This window comes from Piliocolobus tephrosceles, chromosome 1 (genome assembly GCF_002776525.5).
Source record: "Piliocolobus tephrosceles isolate RC106 chromosome 1, ASM277652v3, whole genome shotgun sequence".
NCBI classification, from domain to species: domain Eukaryota; kingdom Metazoa; phylum Chordata; class Mammalia; order Primates; family Cercopithecidae; genus Piliocolobus; species Piliocolobus tephrosceles.
In genome coordinates this window covers 170,922,468-170,940,436 of record NC_045434.1, presented here as the reverse complement: position 1 = coordinate 170,940,436, position 17,969 = coordinate 170,922,468, and the positions used below count along the sequence as shown (strand labels likewise).

Here is a 17,969-nt window from a genome sequence, read left to right as displayed (position 1 = left end):
TTTATAATTTTTTAGGGAGTCTTTTTTTTTTTCCCACCAGAAATGCTGTCTCCCTTTGCTGGTGGCGGCGGACCTTTTTTCTAGCCAATCTTCCTATTCACTGAGGCTGCAGTCCTCGGAGGGTCCCAGATTTATGTGTTGAGTCGGGGGATGCCAAGTTCCAACTCCTCAAACTGTAACTGTGTAGGCCCAAGACCTTCTTTCCCATCTGTTGAGTGGCCATTGAAACTCCCGGCTTTAGATTTCTGAAATGTGTAAACAGCCTAAGGTTGCTGTGGCTTCATCTTGTTTGCCAGCCTGACTTCAGTTCTCTCTTCACTCTTGGCTGAAGGGTGTTTCTGTTACTTCTGTGGGAGCTCAGGAATGTACTTAATTATTATTTTTATTTATTTATTTTTTGAGGACAGGGTGTCGCTCTGTTGCCCAGACTGGAGAGCAGTGGTGTGATCTCAGCTCACAGCAATCTCCTCCTCCCAGGTTCAAGCTATTCTCCTGCCTCAGCCTCCCAAGTGCTGGGATCACAGGCACCCACGACCACGCCCAACTATTTTTTTGTATTTTCAGTAGAGACAAAGTTTCATCATGTTAGCCAGGCTGGTATCAAACTCCTGACCTCGGGTAATCCACCTGCCTCGGCCTCCCAAAGTGCTGGGATCACAGGCGTGAGCCACTGCACCTGGCCAGGAATGTACTTTAAAGGATGTTTGTTGTAACTCATCCCAGCCTCTAGGTGGTTTCTTTGAGAGAGAACATTGGAAGCATTATTTCCCCTAACCTGTCTCTCCCATAATCGCCAAAGATACGTCTTTAAAACCCAAATCTGGCTGGGCGCGGTGGTTCACGCCTGTAATCCCAGCACTTTTGGAGGCTGAGGCAGGTGGATCACCTGAGGTTGGGAGTTCGAGACCAGCCTGACCAACACGGAGAAACCCCGTCTCTACTAAAAATACAATATTAGCCGGGCATAGTGGCACATGCCTGTAATCCCAGCTACTCAGGAGGCTGAGGCAGGAGAATCGCTTGAACCTGGGAGGTGGAGGTTGTGGTGAGCAGAGATCATGCCATTGCACTCCAGCCCCGGCAAGAGCAAAATTCCATCTAAAAAAAAAACAAAAACAAAAAACAAATCTAACCATGTCACTTCTGGACTAAAAATCCTTCCCTGGCTTCCCATTGCTCTTAGGGTAAAGGCCAAGTTCCTTTCCACGGCCTAAAACGCTCCACCTGATGCTGCCCCTGCCCCTCTCTTCAGAGGCTGGGACGGTGTCTGTCTGTGTGACCAGGGCATAGCCTAGTGACTGGTGTTCAAGCCATTCATCTCTGTTGGATGAATCAACGAAGCACCAGTGAGCACCTACTGCCCGGGTGTTTAACTGGCATTCTCTCTAATTGCTCTCAAAACGCCCTGTGAAATGGGATTATTACGCCCCACACCTACATACCATTGCAGATGGGGAAACTGAGGCACAGAGGACAGGTAACTTGGCTAAGGTCACACATCCAAGCATGCGTTCTAACCCAAGTTTCTGCCTGAGCCAGTTGCCCATAAGCTCAGCCCCAGGGAGTCAAGCCCATTGTTGTGGTTTATGGCAACCGCTAAACAATTTCAGAGCCAAGAGCCTGCCTCCCATTTCTGCACACACACGCACCCCTTACCACCTCCATCCCCCACCGAGGGAGAGGTCCCATCTGCTTGGTCTACCTGGAGAGAAAGATCCAGGCCGGATGGACAGTCAGTGCAGAGGGGCACAGTCCTTCCCTCGGCAGCCCCGGCACCTCTTCTGCTTAACTGGGATGAGGCTGTCTGCGGTGACCTCCCCAGACTGGGGGTAAGCTGAACCCTGGGCTGATTTCCTCCCTCCTTCCCTATCACAAGCACCCACGAATCTCACGCTCTAGGCTATGCATAGGACTGGGCTCTGGGGACACAGAGTGGACACAGATCTAGGCCTGCCTCCTCAGGAGCTCACAGCCTACAGGAGACAGATGCAGACAGGGCAGAGACCACCACAGTGCTCAGGGCTGTGATAATGGGAATCACTGGGGGCCAAAGGGGCCCAGAAGACACCTCTAACTCAGCCTGGGGCACTGGAAGGAGGATGGCATCATGGAAGGAGGATGGCATCAAGGAAAATGCCATCAAACTGAGAACAAGACGGAGAAAGAAGTCTAAGAAGGGGAAACAGCACGCACACAGGGTTGGAGGCATGACATCACAGTTAGGAGGTACAAGTGTTCTGGAAGGGCTTAGAAGACAGAGGCTCTGGAAGGCCAGCTAAATGGAGGGGTGAGGCTGAGGAGGCTAGAGAGCTCAGGAAGGCTGGAGACATACACCCCATTTGACTTAATAATAGCATTAACAACCACCCATTGCCACAAAGAGATTACCACTTCAAGTTATCTAAATTGATGACTGCATTATTTCACTCAGTCCTGTCAGCAGGCACCCTTATCTGCCTCTGACAGATAAGGCAGGGACAGGCAGTGAAGACAGGTACGCAGTCAGGCTCCTCTCAGGAGCCTGGGAGAAGACAAAAATGCATTCTGTGGAAGCAACAGTGCCAAACCTTTCCCCTCACCTGACTGAGACTGGGGCCCCCATTTCTCCACAGGCTGCCCCTTCATCTCCAAGACCTTTCTTTTCCCGGGACACCTTGCCTGGCCCAGGTAACATCTATCTATTCCTGCGGTGATGGTGGCCTCTCCACTGTGTGTTGGGGAACCGAGGAGAGGGATGGGGAGAAGAGGTGCTGGGCTGGATGGAGCAGAACTGGTGACCAATGCCAAGAGCTCTGGCACAGTGGTGGCAGCTCTCTCATTCAGATCACACCCACACTTGAGGCCCGAATGAGAAGGGAGCTAGGGGGTGGGAAAGGGTGTCACGTAGCCCAGAGCCACCCCCACTCTCCCCTCCCCTCCCACTTCTCTACTATACTTGGCTTGTACTACTTCTTCTGTGCCAATGGGCAGATCTGGGTAGAGCTGGGAGACCCTCAGTTCCCACTGAGGACAGAAAATCCTCCTATCTCCATCCCAGTCAGGGTGAGGTAGGTGTGGGGTGGGTGAGGCGGCGGAGCGGTGGCTCAGGAAGCCAACTGCAGTCAGAGCTGGATTTTAATCCCTGCTCCAGCACCGAGGGGAACTTGGGCTCAACGAGTAAAATAATCTGTCCATGGGGATCTGTTGCTTCCGAAGTGATCTTTCTAAATGGCAAAAATGATTCTGACTCTCCTTCCAAAAAGTCTCCCTTAGCTGCACATAAATGTGTCATGGAGTGATGTAGCATAACCTAATGCAGTGTGGCCTGCAAGAGTTCTGAAAGCAGACAGCCCTAGACCCAAGCTGCAGCTATTACTTGCTGGATAACCTTGGGAATGTTCCATGCCCTCTATGAGCCTCCGTTTCCTCATCAAGGAAGTGGGAATGACAGTACTTACCTCCCACGGTTTTTGTGAAGAACGACTAAGACTATGGAAAGCACAAGAGTACTCGGAAAATGTGAGTAATTATTATTTTTTCTAAAATTATGTATTGCCATCCTATTTTTTTTTTTTTCTTTTTGAAAGAGGCTCACACTGTTGCCCAGGCTGGAGTGCAGTGGCACTACCTGGGCTCACTGCAACCTCTGCCTCCCGGGTTCAAGAGATTTTCGTGCCTCAGCCTCCCGAGTAGCTGGGATTACAGGTGTGCGCCACCATGCCCAGCTAATTTTTGTATTTTTAGTAGAGACGGGGTTTCACCATGTTGGCCAGGCTGGTCTCAAACTCCTGACCTCAGGTGATCCGCCTGCCTGGGCCTCCCAAAGTGCTGGGATTATAGGCGTGAGCCACTGCACACAGCCTTACCATCATTTCTTGATCAAGTAGCACTGACTTTATAAAGAAACTAAATAACTTTAAAAGACTGAGTGGGCCAGGCACGGTGGCTCATGCCTGTAATCCCAGCACTTCAGGAGGCCAAGGCAGGAGGATCGCTTTCACCCAGTAGTTTGAGACCAGGCTGGGCAACAAAGTGAGATCCTGTCTCTATTTCATTTCATTTCATTTCAGATCGAGTGCACATATCCAACAACCCAGCAATTCCACTACTAGGTGGCACCCTCATGAAACACACGTGCAAAGGACAATCGTACAAGAATATTCACTGTCAAGACACTGGGAACATCTCGACATCCATCAAGAAGGATAAATAAACAAACGGAGGTGTCTACATAGGGTGGTGTATCACACATTAGGGCAAGTGGGACAACAGCTGCAGGATCAAGGCTAAATCTGAGACCTGAAGTTGAGTGTGAAAACACAAGCTGCAGCATGACACATGCTATAGGACTCCATTCACAGAAAACTTTGAAGTAAAAACAAACTACGTATTTTTAAGACTTACACACACTGAGCAAAAGAATAAAAACAGGGAAATGATACAACCTAAATTCAGGATGGCAATCAATTCTGGAGACGGAAGGAGGGAAGAGGTTTCCACAAGACTTTCAAGGGTCTGTACTATGGTTTATTTCTTAAAAAGAACATAAAATAAATGGGGCACAATGTTAATATCTGACAAAGTTGAGTGGCAAGGGTATGTGAGTTCATCTTACTACTTGCTATATTTTTCTGAAGACTTAAAATATTTCATAATTTTTAAAGAGGTAGAGATTTAAGGCTTGATTTGTTCACCAATGACCATCTGGGCCCAGAGCAGGCCTTGCTGAGTGTCTGTTGAGTGAGTGTCTTTGTAGTGAAGGTGAGAATGGTCCTGCTGCATGCGGCCCTCCTCTGCTCAGACTCCACCAGGATGACCCTAACCAGGGGTGGTGACAGATGGACAGGTGGCTTCAAAGAAGAGTGGGCAGGCATGCAGAGAGGCAGGTACGGTTACGCATAAGGAAGACCCACCCCCCGTGAGAAGAGCAAGCTTGCTGTCCTGAGGCCTGCGGCAGGGCCAGAGGAGCCCAGGGCTGTAGAGGGCACTTAGGCAGGGATGTAAGCATATAAGGAAGTGAGACGAATGTGGTTTTCAGCCCTGGAGTCTAGACTTCTTTGATAGATACCTTGCTCCATGCCCTCCTTCTCTCCTGGAAACCACTTTTCTGGACCCAGCAGGGTGGTGGTGCTCAGTCAGGGCTGTGCAGAAGGAACCTACCCAGCCTCCAGCTTTACAAAGACTTGGGCCCAGAGCAGGAAAGGAGCAGCCAATCCCACTTCTCTGTGTTTTCCAAAGGAGGGACCAGAAGTCTAGGAAGTGTAAAGGACTGGCCAAAGTCATACAACAAAGATGATCAAGCTGAAACTCGCCACGCAACCCTCTCCCAGGCCAGGGTGTCCCCCAGCAACCCAGCTTCCAAGCCCTGATACAGCCACACACATGCAAGCCCTGTGGAGGCTTCTAGCTGCCAGCTGGCACCAGCCTCGTCACCTCCCTGTTCATGTGTCATGCCTCCGGCCCTTAGCAAATATTGTCACTGGTGGTGAGGCTCCAGGCAGGGTGAGCCCTCCTCCCAGCTCACCTGGGCTGGCTCTCTGCCCAGCAACCTCCCAGCAGTCAGGGCTCCTAGCAGCTGCCCCCTTCCCTGCCCACTGGGGCCCAGGAAAAGCAGAGAGTTGCTGAAGGTCTCCCCACAGTAGTGTCTGTCACTGGCGGGGGTGATCTAGGTAGGGGTCCCATAGGGGTTTCTCAGTGGGATGTGGGTAGGGTTGGGCAGGAGAGTCACGTTGAAGGTGACAATACTCACTTTTTACTACCCAGGTTCCTGCTGCACCCAATGGGACCGGCTGGCCCATACCTTAGCCGTTTAAATTCCCCTAATGTCCCTGAAGATGATGGGGTAGGGGGATCTGACAACAGACAGAACTGAGTTCAAATCCTACCCCCAACTCTTACCTCCTGGGTGACCGATGACAAGTCACTTAAGTGCTGTGCCTCAGTTTCCTCATCTGTAACGGGGATGAGAGTAACAGGGCCCACCCCACAGGAGTGAACGCCACGAGGCAGGTGGGGAAGGCTGCTCTGAATGTGTCTGTGACTATAGCTCCATGAGAAAGTTGGGACCCAGAAGGGGAGTGACCGACCCGGGGTCTCCGCGCCTCCGCCTCCTCGCAGCCCGCCCCCACTCCTAGCGGCGGCGGCGGCGGTTCCCAGGGGCCAGGCGGGATGGGGGCTGGAAGCCGCAGTGCGGCCCCAGGCTGGTGCGCGGGGGAGGCCTGGCGTGGCGCCCGCCACCCGCCCCGGCCCCAGCCGGCGCCGCCCGCGCCCCCGGGCCTCCCAGCCGCGCACTTACCCCGCGGGCAGGGCTCCCGGAGCGCCAGCCGAGGTCATCGCCGAGGGGCGCGGGCTGCGCTGCCCCAGCCGGACGCCAGCCGCGGCCCAGGTGCTGCCTCCGGAACCCCGAGCCGGGCGCTGTGCGGTCGCGGACGCGGCGGCCGGGGAGGGGCGCGCCGGGGGCGGGGAAGGCGGCGGGGCCGGGCCGGGCCTCTGTCTCCCCACCCGCACCGTGGGGCCATGGCCGCCTGCGGCGACCCGCGCTCCTGCACCGCCGGGGGGTTCGGGCGGCCCCCACCCCCGCTCCGACAGGTGAGAGCCCGGCGCCCTCTGCGCAGACACCGCCCGGGCCGGGGAGCTCGCGCCCTCCTCACACGTCCCCACCTATTTGGCGCTAGAAGTTCTCCGGGACCTGAGGTCCACTTTACTGTCACTTCCCCTCCCCACAGCTCCCGCACCGAAGCGGACCCCACCTGAGCCGTCACCATGCTCCCGCATTAATTAGGGCATTCGTGCAGACAAAGACAGCCCCCAGAGCCAGGCCTGGATTTTAATCCCACCATCTTGCCCACTGAGTGACTGCAGGAGACCAGAAGGCGGGAAAAACGCGGTTTAGCAGTCGCCGCTAGCTGGCAGTTCACACTGCCTTCTCAAATGATCCCCATAATTGCTATTTCATAGATGGGAAAACTGAGGCATGCGGTTCATTTGATTCACGCATGGTCACTCACCTAGTAAGTGGCAAGCTAGGACTGGAATCCATCCCTCCTGAATCCAAAGCCAACACTCTGGCCCCTTCCCCACTTGGCCCCCTCTCCCTGGCATTCCCAGTGCTTGTGTGGGGGTCTCCCACAACGCTCCCCAAATGTCCACTGTGCACCGAGCCCTGAGGCGAGTGTCTCCACCTGACCTGATCTTCTGGCAGAAAGAGCCACTGGCCCATGAAGAGTTAACCAGCCACCACCTCCTGGCTCCAGATGCTGCTCTTAACCATGACTCATCAGAGCATGTGGCTGCCATTAGAGCTGTCCCTTGACAAAGGAAGGGACAGAAGTAAGGAAGGACTGTAGCTCCCCTGGAGCAACCATGACCTCGAGGACGCCAGAAGAAGCAGAAGGGGACAGCCTGCAGAAGCAACCACGGTGGGGACAGGACTTGCACCAGATCCCAGGGGAGCCAGGCAGTTTGGGCTTGGTGGTAGCTGCTTAAATCTAAGCAGGCTGCCTGGAAAGGCAGTGAAGTCCCATCCTGCCCATTTGTGAGCAGCGGCCAGGTGCTCATTTGCAAGAATCATCCCATCTCTGGGAGTCTCATATACAGGCACGAAAAAGATAATTAACTACTAGAAGTGAGCTATGATGACATCCACCAGCAACTATAAAGAATTCAGACAAGGGGAGAGCCTGGGGAGCTTCCTGGAAGAGGTGGTGACAGAACTGAGCCTTGAAGTTTATATTATTTAAACAAACTGAAGTCGTGGAGAGGGTGTACCAGATCCGGGAGCAGCATGGATGAAGGCATGGAGGTGGGAAAGGGTGAGGATGGTGAGGCCACCAGCAGTACGTGTAAAGAGGGTGATGAGGCTGGGGCCCCTATCGCATGCCATGCACTTTCAAATCTCTAGGCATTCAAACATGCTGTTCCTTCTGTGTGGAACACACCTTCCTCCCTTGTCACTTGTTAGTCGTTCGTGTAACCGGGAGTGGATCCAGAAGCTTACAATGGGGAGGCCACTGTTCAAAAAAAAAAAATACAAATTTACCAATACAGGTTGAGCATTCCTAATTTGAAAAACTGAAATCCAGAATGCTCCAAAATTTGAAGCTTTTTTTTTTTTTTCTCTTTTTTTTTGAGACAGAGTCTCACTCTGTTGTCCAGGCTGGAGTGCAGTGGCACGATCTCATGATCTCGGCTCACCACAACCTCCATCTCCAGGGTTCAAGTGATTCTCATCTCACAGCCTCCCGAGTAGCTGAGATTACAGGGATGTGCCACCATGCCCAGCTGATTTTTGTATTTTTAGTAGAGACAGGGTTTTGCCCTGTTGGCCAGGCTGGTCTCAAACTCTGGACCTCAAGTGATCTGCCTACCTTGGCCTCCCACAGTGGAATTACAGGCGTAAACCACCACACCCAGGCTGAAACTTGAAGCTTTTTCAGCACTGTAGTTGGAGACTGCAGGCCTGCCATGTTTGCTGTGCTGTTGTCACAGCGGCCACAGGCATTCTACTGATGCTCACGTGCTGCTGAGTTACCCTGAACACTTTATTTTTTCACTGCATTAATGGCATGTTATATTTTTATTGTTAAGTACTTATGTGTGAATAAGGGTAAAAAAATGCTTATTGGGAGCACATAAATTCAGAGTCGAAAATGATGGTGATGCCAAATAATCACAGGTTGTCCACAAGGGTCACTGAGAGAGTGACACTTCTGCTTTCTGATGGTTCAGTGTACACAAACTTTGTTTCATGCACAAAATTACCAAAAATATTGTATAAAATTACCTTTAGGCGGCCGGACACGGTGGCTCATGCCTGTAATCCCAGCACTTTGGGAGGCTGAGACGGGCGGATCGCCTGAGGTCAGGAGTTCGAGACCAGCCTGACCAACATGGAGAAACCCATCTCTACTAAAAATACAAAATTAGCCAGGCGTGGTGGCACATGCCTCTGATCCCAGCTACTCGGGAAGCTGAGGCAGGAGAATCGCTTGAACCCAGAATGTGAAGGTTACAATGAGCCGAGATCACACCATTGCACTCCTGCCTGGGCAACAAGAGCAAAACTCTGTCCCCCCGCCGCCAAAAAAAAAATTACCATTAGGTTATGTGTGTAAGGTGTACATGAAACACAAATGAATTTCATGTTTATGCTTGGATCCCATCCCCGAGATAATTCATTATGCATGTGCAAATATTCCAAAATCCATAAAAATCCAAAAATTGAAACACTTCTGGTCCAGAGCATTTTGGGTTAGGGATAGTCAGCCTGTATAAAATTGCCAGGGTTCCCCCAGAGCCTTGGAAGGGGCCAGGTAAATGAGGAATCCTGAAGCTATAAGCTGTATTAGCTCTAAGGTAAACCTTTACTGTATTTGACCAACATTTGTTGACATTTTGCCATATGCCAAAACTCCTCCTTATCCTGCAGGTTTCAGTTCAGATGTCACCTCTTCCAGGAAGCCCTCCCTCCATAGACGGGTCAGGGGCTCCCTGGGCACCCACCGCCCTAACCCCCTCTGACCTACCTTAATCACCCTGGGCTGTCACTGTCTGTGTGTGGTATGCGTGTTTGGGGTGGTGGGGAGCAAGGAGTGAGGTTTGTATATGACTGTCTGCTTCTGGAGGGTAGAGCCTGGTCTGATTCATCTCTGTGTCTCAGGGCCTGACATCAGGTACCTGACTAGTCACCAGACACTAATGCGGGGCCTAGCACTTTACAATTTTCCTCTGAGGTTATTATAACACTGGCTGACACACATCAAAGGCTTTTTACATGCTACACATGGTGTTCAGTGTATACCATGGATCATCTTGTTTAATTTTCACTTTACCACCTCTCTGAGCCTCAGTTTCCTCGTCAGTAAAATGGAAATAATATTGCCAACTTCCAAGGTTGCTCTGAGTATTAAGAATTCATATATGAATTCATAAGCTGAGCATGGTGGCTCACACCTGTAATCCCAGCACTTTAGGAGGCCAAAGCAGGCGGACTGCATGAGCCCAGGAGTTTGAGACCAGCCTGGGCAACATGGTGAGACCGTGTCTCCACAAAAAAAAAAAAAAAAAAAAAAAAAAAAAGCCAGGCCGGGTGTGGTGGCTCATGCCTGTGATCCCAGCAGTTTGGGAGGCTGAGGTGGGTGGATCACCTGAGGTCAGGAGTTCAAGACCAGCCTGACCAACATGGAGAAACCCTGACTCTACTAAAAATACAAAATTGGCTAGGCATGGTGGTACATGCCCGTAATCCCAGCTACTTGGGAGGCTGAGGCAGTAGAATCGCTTGAACCCGGGAGGTGGGGGTTGCAGTGAGTCAAGATAGCACCATTGCACTCCAGCCTGGGCAACAAGAGTGAAATTCCATCTCAGAAAAAAAAAAAAAAAAGCCCGGCATGGGGTACGCAGTCCCAGCTACTCCAGAATCTGAGGCAGGAGGATCCATTGAGCACAGGAGGTTGAGGCTGCACTGAGCCGTGATGGTGCCACCGCACTCCAGCCTGTGTAACAGAGCAAGATCCTGTCTCAAAAAAATAAAAATAAAGAAAATAGCAGAGTGCTGTATAAATGCCCTGGTGATGGTTGTGGTGTACCACTAGACACTACTCTCCTCCCCATTTCACAGATGAAAAATGAGCTCAGTAAGGGAAGCAGAAGAGCTGCCTTTAGAGCTGGCACTCTCCGCACACCACCACAGGGACAGTGATGCTGGAGCCACTCAGCTGGTGAGTCAGCACATCAGAGTGGCCCACCCCTCAGGAGGGCCCCACCCAGGCCATTCCCAGCCCCCAGGAGCTCTGGCTCAGCCCCAGCACAGGGGGGGTCTGTGAGTCACCATCATCATTTCTGCCTCCCCAACTCAGGTGACCTTACTTGGATCACCTGTGTGTCCCCACCTTGAGGCGATGGGAGAGCATCCTGAGTCCTGGGTGCCTTCCTTCTGTCAGGAGACCTGTTTCCTGGTGCGTTACACCTGGGAGATACCAGGCCTGCTTTTCTCCCTCGTTTCCTCCCCAACATGCAAGAACAAATCACCAGTGTCACCACACCTCTCAATGGCCCTGAGAACCTTCACAGACTGCTTTCACCCATGCCATTGTCAACTTAAGAAGGCCCTTAATATGGCCGGGCGCAGTGGCTCACGCCTGTAATCCCAGCACTTTGGGAGGCTGAGGCGGGCAGATCACTTGAGGTCAAGAGTTCAAGAACAGCCTGGCCAACATGGTGAAACCCCGTCTCTACTAAAAATACAAAAAAAATTAGCCAGTGGTGGTGGTGGACACCTGTAATCCCAGCTACTCAGGAGGCTGAGGCTTGAACCCAGGAGGTGGAGCTTGCAGTGAGCCGAGATCACACCACTGCACTCCAGCCTGGACGACAGAGAGAAACTCTTGTCTAAAAAAAAAAAAAAAAAAAAAGAAGGCCCTTAATAAATACCTATTAAGTGAGACCTCAGAATGCCCTAGAAAGTTTGTAATAGCATCGCCTCCCATACTACAGACGAGAAAATAGAGGCTTGGACCAACATCTAGCCATAGCTCGAACCCAGGTCTTGATTCCTTATTCTCTAGGGAAAAGGGGAAGAGGAGAAGAAAGGAGGGGTGTTTTAAGTGGGAGACGTCATAGAAATGGGGGATGCAAGTGGTGACACATGATACCATTGTTGTAGAAAGAGCTTAAGCCATGAAGTCAGCTCTGCCTGTACCTCTCAGAACCTCAGTTTTCCCATCTGTAAACCTGGGATAATAATTCCAAACTCTCAGGGATGCTGTGCGGATTACTGAGCATTATTTGGGTGACTCCTTCCCCCTTCTCAGCATCCATCCCAGCCTCTTCCTCCAGGCCTTTCCCTGGCATGAAGTGCCCCTCCCCAACACCTGCAGCCTCTGCCAGCCCAGATCTCCCCTCTTCAGACTCTAGAACCCTTCCTCTCCCTCTGACCTAGTGACTATAAAGCAGGTTTTCTTAAAGCGAGTGAGCCCCACCCTCGCAGGTTACAGGCTTGGGCTCGTTAGCAATTCGCAAGTGAACAGGCCCATCAACAAAGGGCCTTCGGAGGGCTGTGACAGTGACAGATCTTAAATATTTTCTGGCAAGGGCCTTTAAGGAAGGACCTATTCCTGCTCCTTGGGCAGGCATGGACTCTGCCCCCCACTAGCTATGTGACCATTTGCAAGTCACTGCCTCATTCTGGGGCACTTCCTCTTCCCACCAGATATAAAGGGGAGAGAAATTTGGGCCAAGAATTCAAGGGCTCTCCCTGCTCTGAGAGTCTGTGTTCTAGGATCTGGGCTCTTCTACCCAAGTCTGGTCTCGAGGAGCTGCTGAGGGTAGGTCTAAGGAAGGAGCCTGGGTTAGCACAAGGGACCAAGAACAGCTCTAACTGAAAAAAGGGGTCAGAGCTCTAATGAGCCTGACCAGCATTGAGTGGCATTCACTCCCAGCATTGAGTGGCATCCTTTCAGGGGTCAGAACTTGGGATGCAGAGCCAAGAAGATCTGGATGGACTCCTGGCCCCACTATGTCCTAGCTGAGCAGTCCCAAGGAACTCATCCAATTAGACAGTAGTTCAGAGAGCAGGTTTGAAAGCCAGGGCTTGCACCTGACACCCTGGGCCAGCAACCTCGTTTCTGAAATGGGGATGATGATGGCACCAACCTCATTAGGTTGTTGCAAGGATTAAATGAGCTACATATCTTTAGGGCATATGAGCTACCTGACACACTGCAGGTGGGAATAGAAATTGGCTCCATCTGCCTGTAATCCCAGGACTTCGAGAGGCCAAGGCAGGAGGATTGCTTGAGGCCAGAAGTTGGAGACCAGCCTTGGCAACATAGTGAAACCCCTGTCTCTACAAAAAAATAAAAACTTAGCTGGGCATGGTGGCACACACCCGTAGTCTGCTACTGTCTATTATCCACACAGCACCAGGCCCATTTGACCCTTAGGCCAGATCATATCACAACTCTGCTCAAAGCCCTGTAAAGGCTCCCCATGTTCCTCAGTGCAAAAACTAGTCTGTCTATGGCTCATGAGGCCCTGCACAATCTGTATGCTCCCATCATCTCCCGACATCATTTCCCTTTATTCCCACTCTTATTTCAGCCACACCGGCCTCCTCGCTCACCTGCAAATACGCCAGGCACATTCCTACTTCAGGCCCTTTGGACTCGCTATTCTCTCTGCCTGGAATGCTCTTCTCACACAATTCACTACTTCACCTTCTTCAGGTCTCAGCTCAAATATCACCGTCTCTGTGAGGCCTTCCCTGACCATTCTGTTTGATACATTTTTTTCTGAGACGGAGTCTCACTCTGTCACCTAGGCTGGAGTGCAGTGGCACAGTCATAGCTCATTGCAACCTCGGCCTCCCGGGTTCAAGTGATTCTCCTGCCTCAGCCTCCCGAGTAGCTGAGACTACAGGTGCCCCCCACCATGCACGGCTAATTTTTATATTTTTAATAGAGACTGGATTTCACCATGTCGGCCAGGCTGGTCCCAAACTCCTGACCTCAAATGATCTGCCCGCCTCAGCCTCCCAAAGTGCTGAGATTACAGGTGTGAGCCATGGCGCCCGGCCCCATTCTGTTTAGAGTTGAACCCCTGCCCCCATCCTCCCAGTTCTTCTGCCCTGCATTATTTTTCCACAGTGCTTGTTGTCATGTGACAGCTTTTTATTTTGCTTATTCATTTATTCTCCCTCTCCCCATTAAACTAAGTTCCACAGGCAGGGTTTTTGTTTGTTTGTTTTGAGTGGGGTCTCACTTTATCACCCAGGCTGGTCTTGAACTCCTGGGTTCAAGTGATCCTCCCACCTCAGCCTCCTGAGTAGCTGAGACTCTAGGGACATGTGGATGTGCCCAGCTTCATGAATTTTTTTGTTTTTACATTACTATTTTGTTCTCTAATATATTTCCAGTGCCTAGAACAGTGCCTGGCTCAATAAAAAGGCTTTCTGCGTAAAGTAATTTGCTAGAATATGGAAAAATATGAAGAAAGCAGAACACAAAATTAGCCACCTAATATTAAAAGGAAAACCCTGACATCTGTGCATGTTAGGAAGCATGAAGAGGTACTGAAGCCATTTCTGGGGGAGGTAGTACAATATAGTGCAGGGAATAGCATATTTGAATCTGAATTTTGGCTTCTTCACTATAATCCAGGGCAACACTTTTCACCTCCTTGTGCCTAACTTTCCTCATCTATTAAAGTGGAGAAAACAAGGCTTCCCTGGTCAGAGTTGTGTGGATTACAGATGATGCTGCATGTCACATGCTGGCTGTTAGGGCACAGTCAAAGGCAGGTCTCTTTCATTACAGATCACAGAGAAAGGATCACAGAGAAAGGGGAAGAGAACATTCTGGAGGCAGCAGGCAAGTTCAGAAGGTGTCCAGGGGAGAGGAGCTGGGGCTTGGAGGGAGCAGTGGCAAGCAAAGGAGGAGAGAAGGGTGCCCACCTGAGTGCAGCACTGTCAAGTGGAGATTTATCTTCCTTTTTTTTTTTTGAGACAGAGTCTTACTCTGTTGTCCAAGCTGTAGTGTAGTGGTGCGATCTTGGCTCACTGCAACCTCCAACTCCCGGTTTCAAGTGATCCTCCCACTTCAGCCTCCCAAGTAGCTGAGATTATGGGCATGCACCACCACGCCTGGCTAATTTTTGTTTTTGTTTTTGTTTTTTAAGACGGAGTCTCGCTCTGTCACCCAGGCTAGAGTGCTGTGGCCGGATCTCAGCTCACTGCAAGCTCCGCCTCCCGGGTTCACGCCATTCTCCTGCCTCAGCCTCCCGGGTAGCTGGGACTACAGGCGCCGCCACCTCGCCCGGCTAGTTTTTTGTAATTTTTAGTAGAGACGAGGTTTCACCGTGTTAGCCAGGATGGTTTCGATCTCCTGACCTCGTGATCCGCCCGTCTCGGCCACCCAAAGTGCTGGGATTACAGGCTTGAGCCACCGTGCCCGGCTTAATTTTTGTATTTTTAGTAGAGACAAGGTTTCACCATGTTGGCCAGGCTGGTCTTGAACTCCTGACCTCAAGTGATCCACCTGCCTTGGCCTCCCAAACTGCTGGGATTACAAGTGTGAGCCACCGTGCCCAACCTGATTTATCCTCTTTTGAGTGGCCTGTCCTGTGCTCAGGGACAGCCCTTTGGTATGCCTTTCAACCATCCAGATGTAAAGCAATTGCTCACATACTCATTTACTTAGCAGTTTCTTTCAATCTGAGATTTAGCTACTGTATGTATCTGAGGAAGGATGTTTCTTAGCTTGAAATTAATTGAGTGGCAGCAGTGCTGCTTCTTGCAGGGTGTGGGTGCTGGTCAGAGCAGACCCTGTAAGAGGGACGCTAAGGAGTAACACCTGAGGCTGCAGGAGGCAAAACAAATTTCACTCCCATGGGAAGAAAAGGAGCCAAAAGGAATGGAGTGTCTTAGCCCAGTTCCACGTGGATGGGGTCTCTGATGTCCTACCTAGTCCTAATATAATTGTCCTTTTGGCAGGGGGGTCATGGTGCAAAGGACCAGCCATTTATAGGGCAGGAAAGGATTTTACTTGAAAGTGGTAGATTTCTGCACTGCTGTTCACCTGGGAAAGACTGATCTATTATTTTATAGCCAATCTTAGCATAAGAAAGGAAGGCTTGGGAATTTTGGGCTAAGCGAAAAATTCCTCTTTTCTCCTGGGAAAGAAGATGTTGGAAGACACATTGGGCCCTCCCAGATGTGGAAGTTCTACAGGAAGTCTCCGTCCAGGATGGCCGAGGGGAGAGGGCCATAACATCATAAAATCATCTGTCCCTCACTCCTTGCTGCCTAAGGTGTTTTTAAAAATTAAAGCCTGAACAGGCATGGTGGCTCATGCCTATAATCCCAGCACTTTGGGAGGCTGAGGTGGGAGGATCACTTAAGGCCAGGAGTTCACGACCAGACTGGGCAACATGGTGAAACCCCATCTCTACCAAAATAAATTAATAAATAAATAGATAAGGTATAGCCTGGCCGCAGTCGAGCTGCTGAGGAATTAAGGGAAGGGTCTGTCCCACCAATGGCATGGGGTTATTGCTATAGAGTGACAGTTTGCATCCCCTCAACATTCATATGTGGAAATCCTTACGCCTAAGATGATGGTATTAGGAGGTGGGCCCTTTGGGAGGTGATTAGGCCATGGGTGCAGAGCCCTCATGAACGGGGTTGGTGCCCTTATAAAAGAAGTTCAAGAGAGACTCCTCGCCCCTTCTTCCATGTGAAGACGCAGCAAGAAAGCACCATCTACGAGCCAGAAAGCAGGCCCTCATCAGATACTGAATCTGCCTTGATCTTGGACTTCCCATCCTCCGGAACTGTGAGAAATACATTTCTGCTGTTTATGAGCTACCCAGTTTATGTTGTTTCATTATAGCAGCCTGAATGGGAACGAATTAAGAAAGGTGATCTAGCAAAGTGCCTCAGCGACCATTCCCCCACTAGGCCAGGGTGGTGGTGGCAGTCAGGGAGAGAATGGCTGTGTTTGGCAAGGCTACAACACAGAAGAGTGGTGGGTGGCACAGGCCCCCAGAGGGGCCACGAGGGACCTTTCAGTTTTCAGATCTCAGAGCATCAAAAACAGCAGAGGACTCAGAGGAATGGGCAGGGTGCTCCAAATATATCATAATTTGGGTATGTCATGAAATTACAGCTTTAAGGTCTGCTCTGTGGTCACATTTGCTAAATGCTGCCCTCCTCCCGCATCACGCCCGCTTTCTCCTCCCATCTTCTACAGCCCATTGGCTGAGTGAGGAGCCTCCTCCTACTTGACCCCACCTCTCAGGGAACAGTGATTGGTTGAAGGAAGCACTAGTCAGAGTAGTCTCCTGAGCTTTTTCAGACTAAAACTGGTGAAGCCCTTCTTCTCCTTCTCCTTCTCCTTCTCCTTCTCCTTCTCCTCCTCCTCCTCCTCCTCCTCCTCCTCCTCCTCCTCCTCCTCCTTCTCCTTCTCCTTTTTTTGAAACGGAGTCTCGCTGTCTCCAGGCTAAAGTGCAGTAGCTCGAGGATCACTGCAAGCTCCTCCGCCTCCCGGGTTCACGCCATTCTCCTGCCTCACCCTCCCGAGTAGCTGGGACTACAGGCGCCCACCACCACGCCTGGCTAATTTTTTGTATTTTTAGTACAGACAGGGTTTCACAGTGTTAGCCAGGATGGTCTCGATCTGCTGACCTGGTGATCTGCCCACCTCGACCTCCCAAAGTGCTGGGATTACAGGCGTGAGCCACCGCGCCCAGCCTAGCCCTTCCTCTTATAATCATCACGTGCGCTGATATAGCAGTGTGCCAGGCAGTGCTTTAGGTAAACTAACTCATCCGATCCTCAAAACAATCCTGGGAGGCGAGTCCTAACATTTCCCCTATTTTACAGATGAGGAAACTGAGGCACGAGAAGCTAAACAGCCTGTCAAAAGTCATACTGCTAGAAAGTCTCAGAGTCAGGCTTCAAAACCAGCCTAAAGCCAGGCACAGTGGCTCATGCCTGTAATCCCCACACTTTGGGAGGCTGAGGTGGGCGGATCACTTGAGGTCAGGAGTTTGAGATCAGCCTGGCCAACATGGTGAAACCCCGTCTCTACTAAAAATACAAAATTAGCCGGGCGAGGTGGCGCATGACTGTAATCCCAGCTACTCAGGAGGCTGAGGCAGGAGAACCCGGAACGTGGAGGTTGCAGTGAGCCGAGATCGCACCATTGCATTCCAGCCTGGGTGACAAGCCTGTATGTATCTGAGGAAGGATGTCTCACAAAAAATAACACCTCCCCACCCCAGGCCCCCACACACACCAGAAAAACAAAACCAGCTTACGTGGCTCCAGAGTACTTCTCACTGCTTTGATTTACCATCCCGGGACTTGAGCTTGGAAGTTGCTGGCAGCCATGCCTCGTACTGAGTGGAGAAGCAGGTGAGTGTTAGGAGAGAATGGAGCTGGCCACAGAGAGAAACTGCGTTGAGAGGCAGAAATCTTCAGGAAAGAACAAAGC

At 51.1% G+C, this 17,969-nt stretch overlaps 1 protein-coding gene across 3 annotated transcripts in view; it reads right to left on the bottom strand.

Moving 5' to 3' along the window:
- The window catches only part of TTC39A (tetratricopeptide repeat domain 39A), a 59,550-nt gene that overhangs the window by 37,836 nt on the left and 3,745 nt on the right, over window positions 1-17,969 (bottom strand). The window contains exon 1 of one of the 3 annotated variants that reach the window (XM_023188950.1): window positions 6,275-6,401. The exons of 1 other annotated variant lie outside the window; for it this stretch is intronic. In XM_023188950.1, the coding sequence (XP_023044718.1) occupies window positions 6,275-6,312 (38 nt within the window). In that variant the 5' untranslated portion in view covers window positions 6,313-6,401. Of the gene's footprint in view, window positions 1-6,274; window positions 6,402-17,969 lie in introns of those variants that run through there. One more of the 3 variants, XM_023188954.1, reaches the window with a different exon arrangement.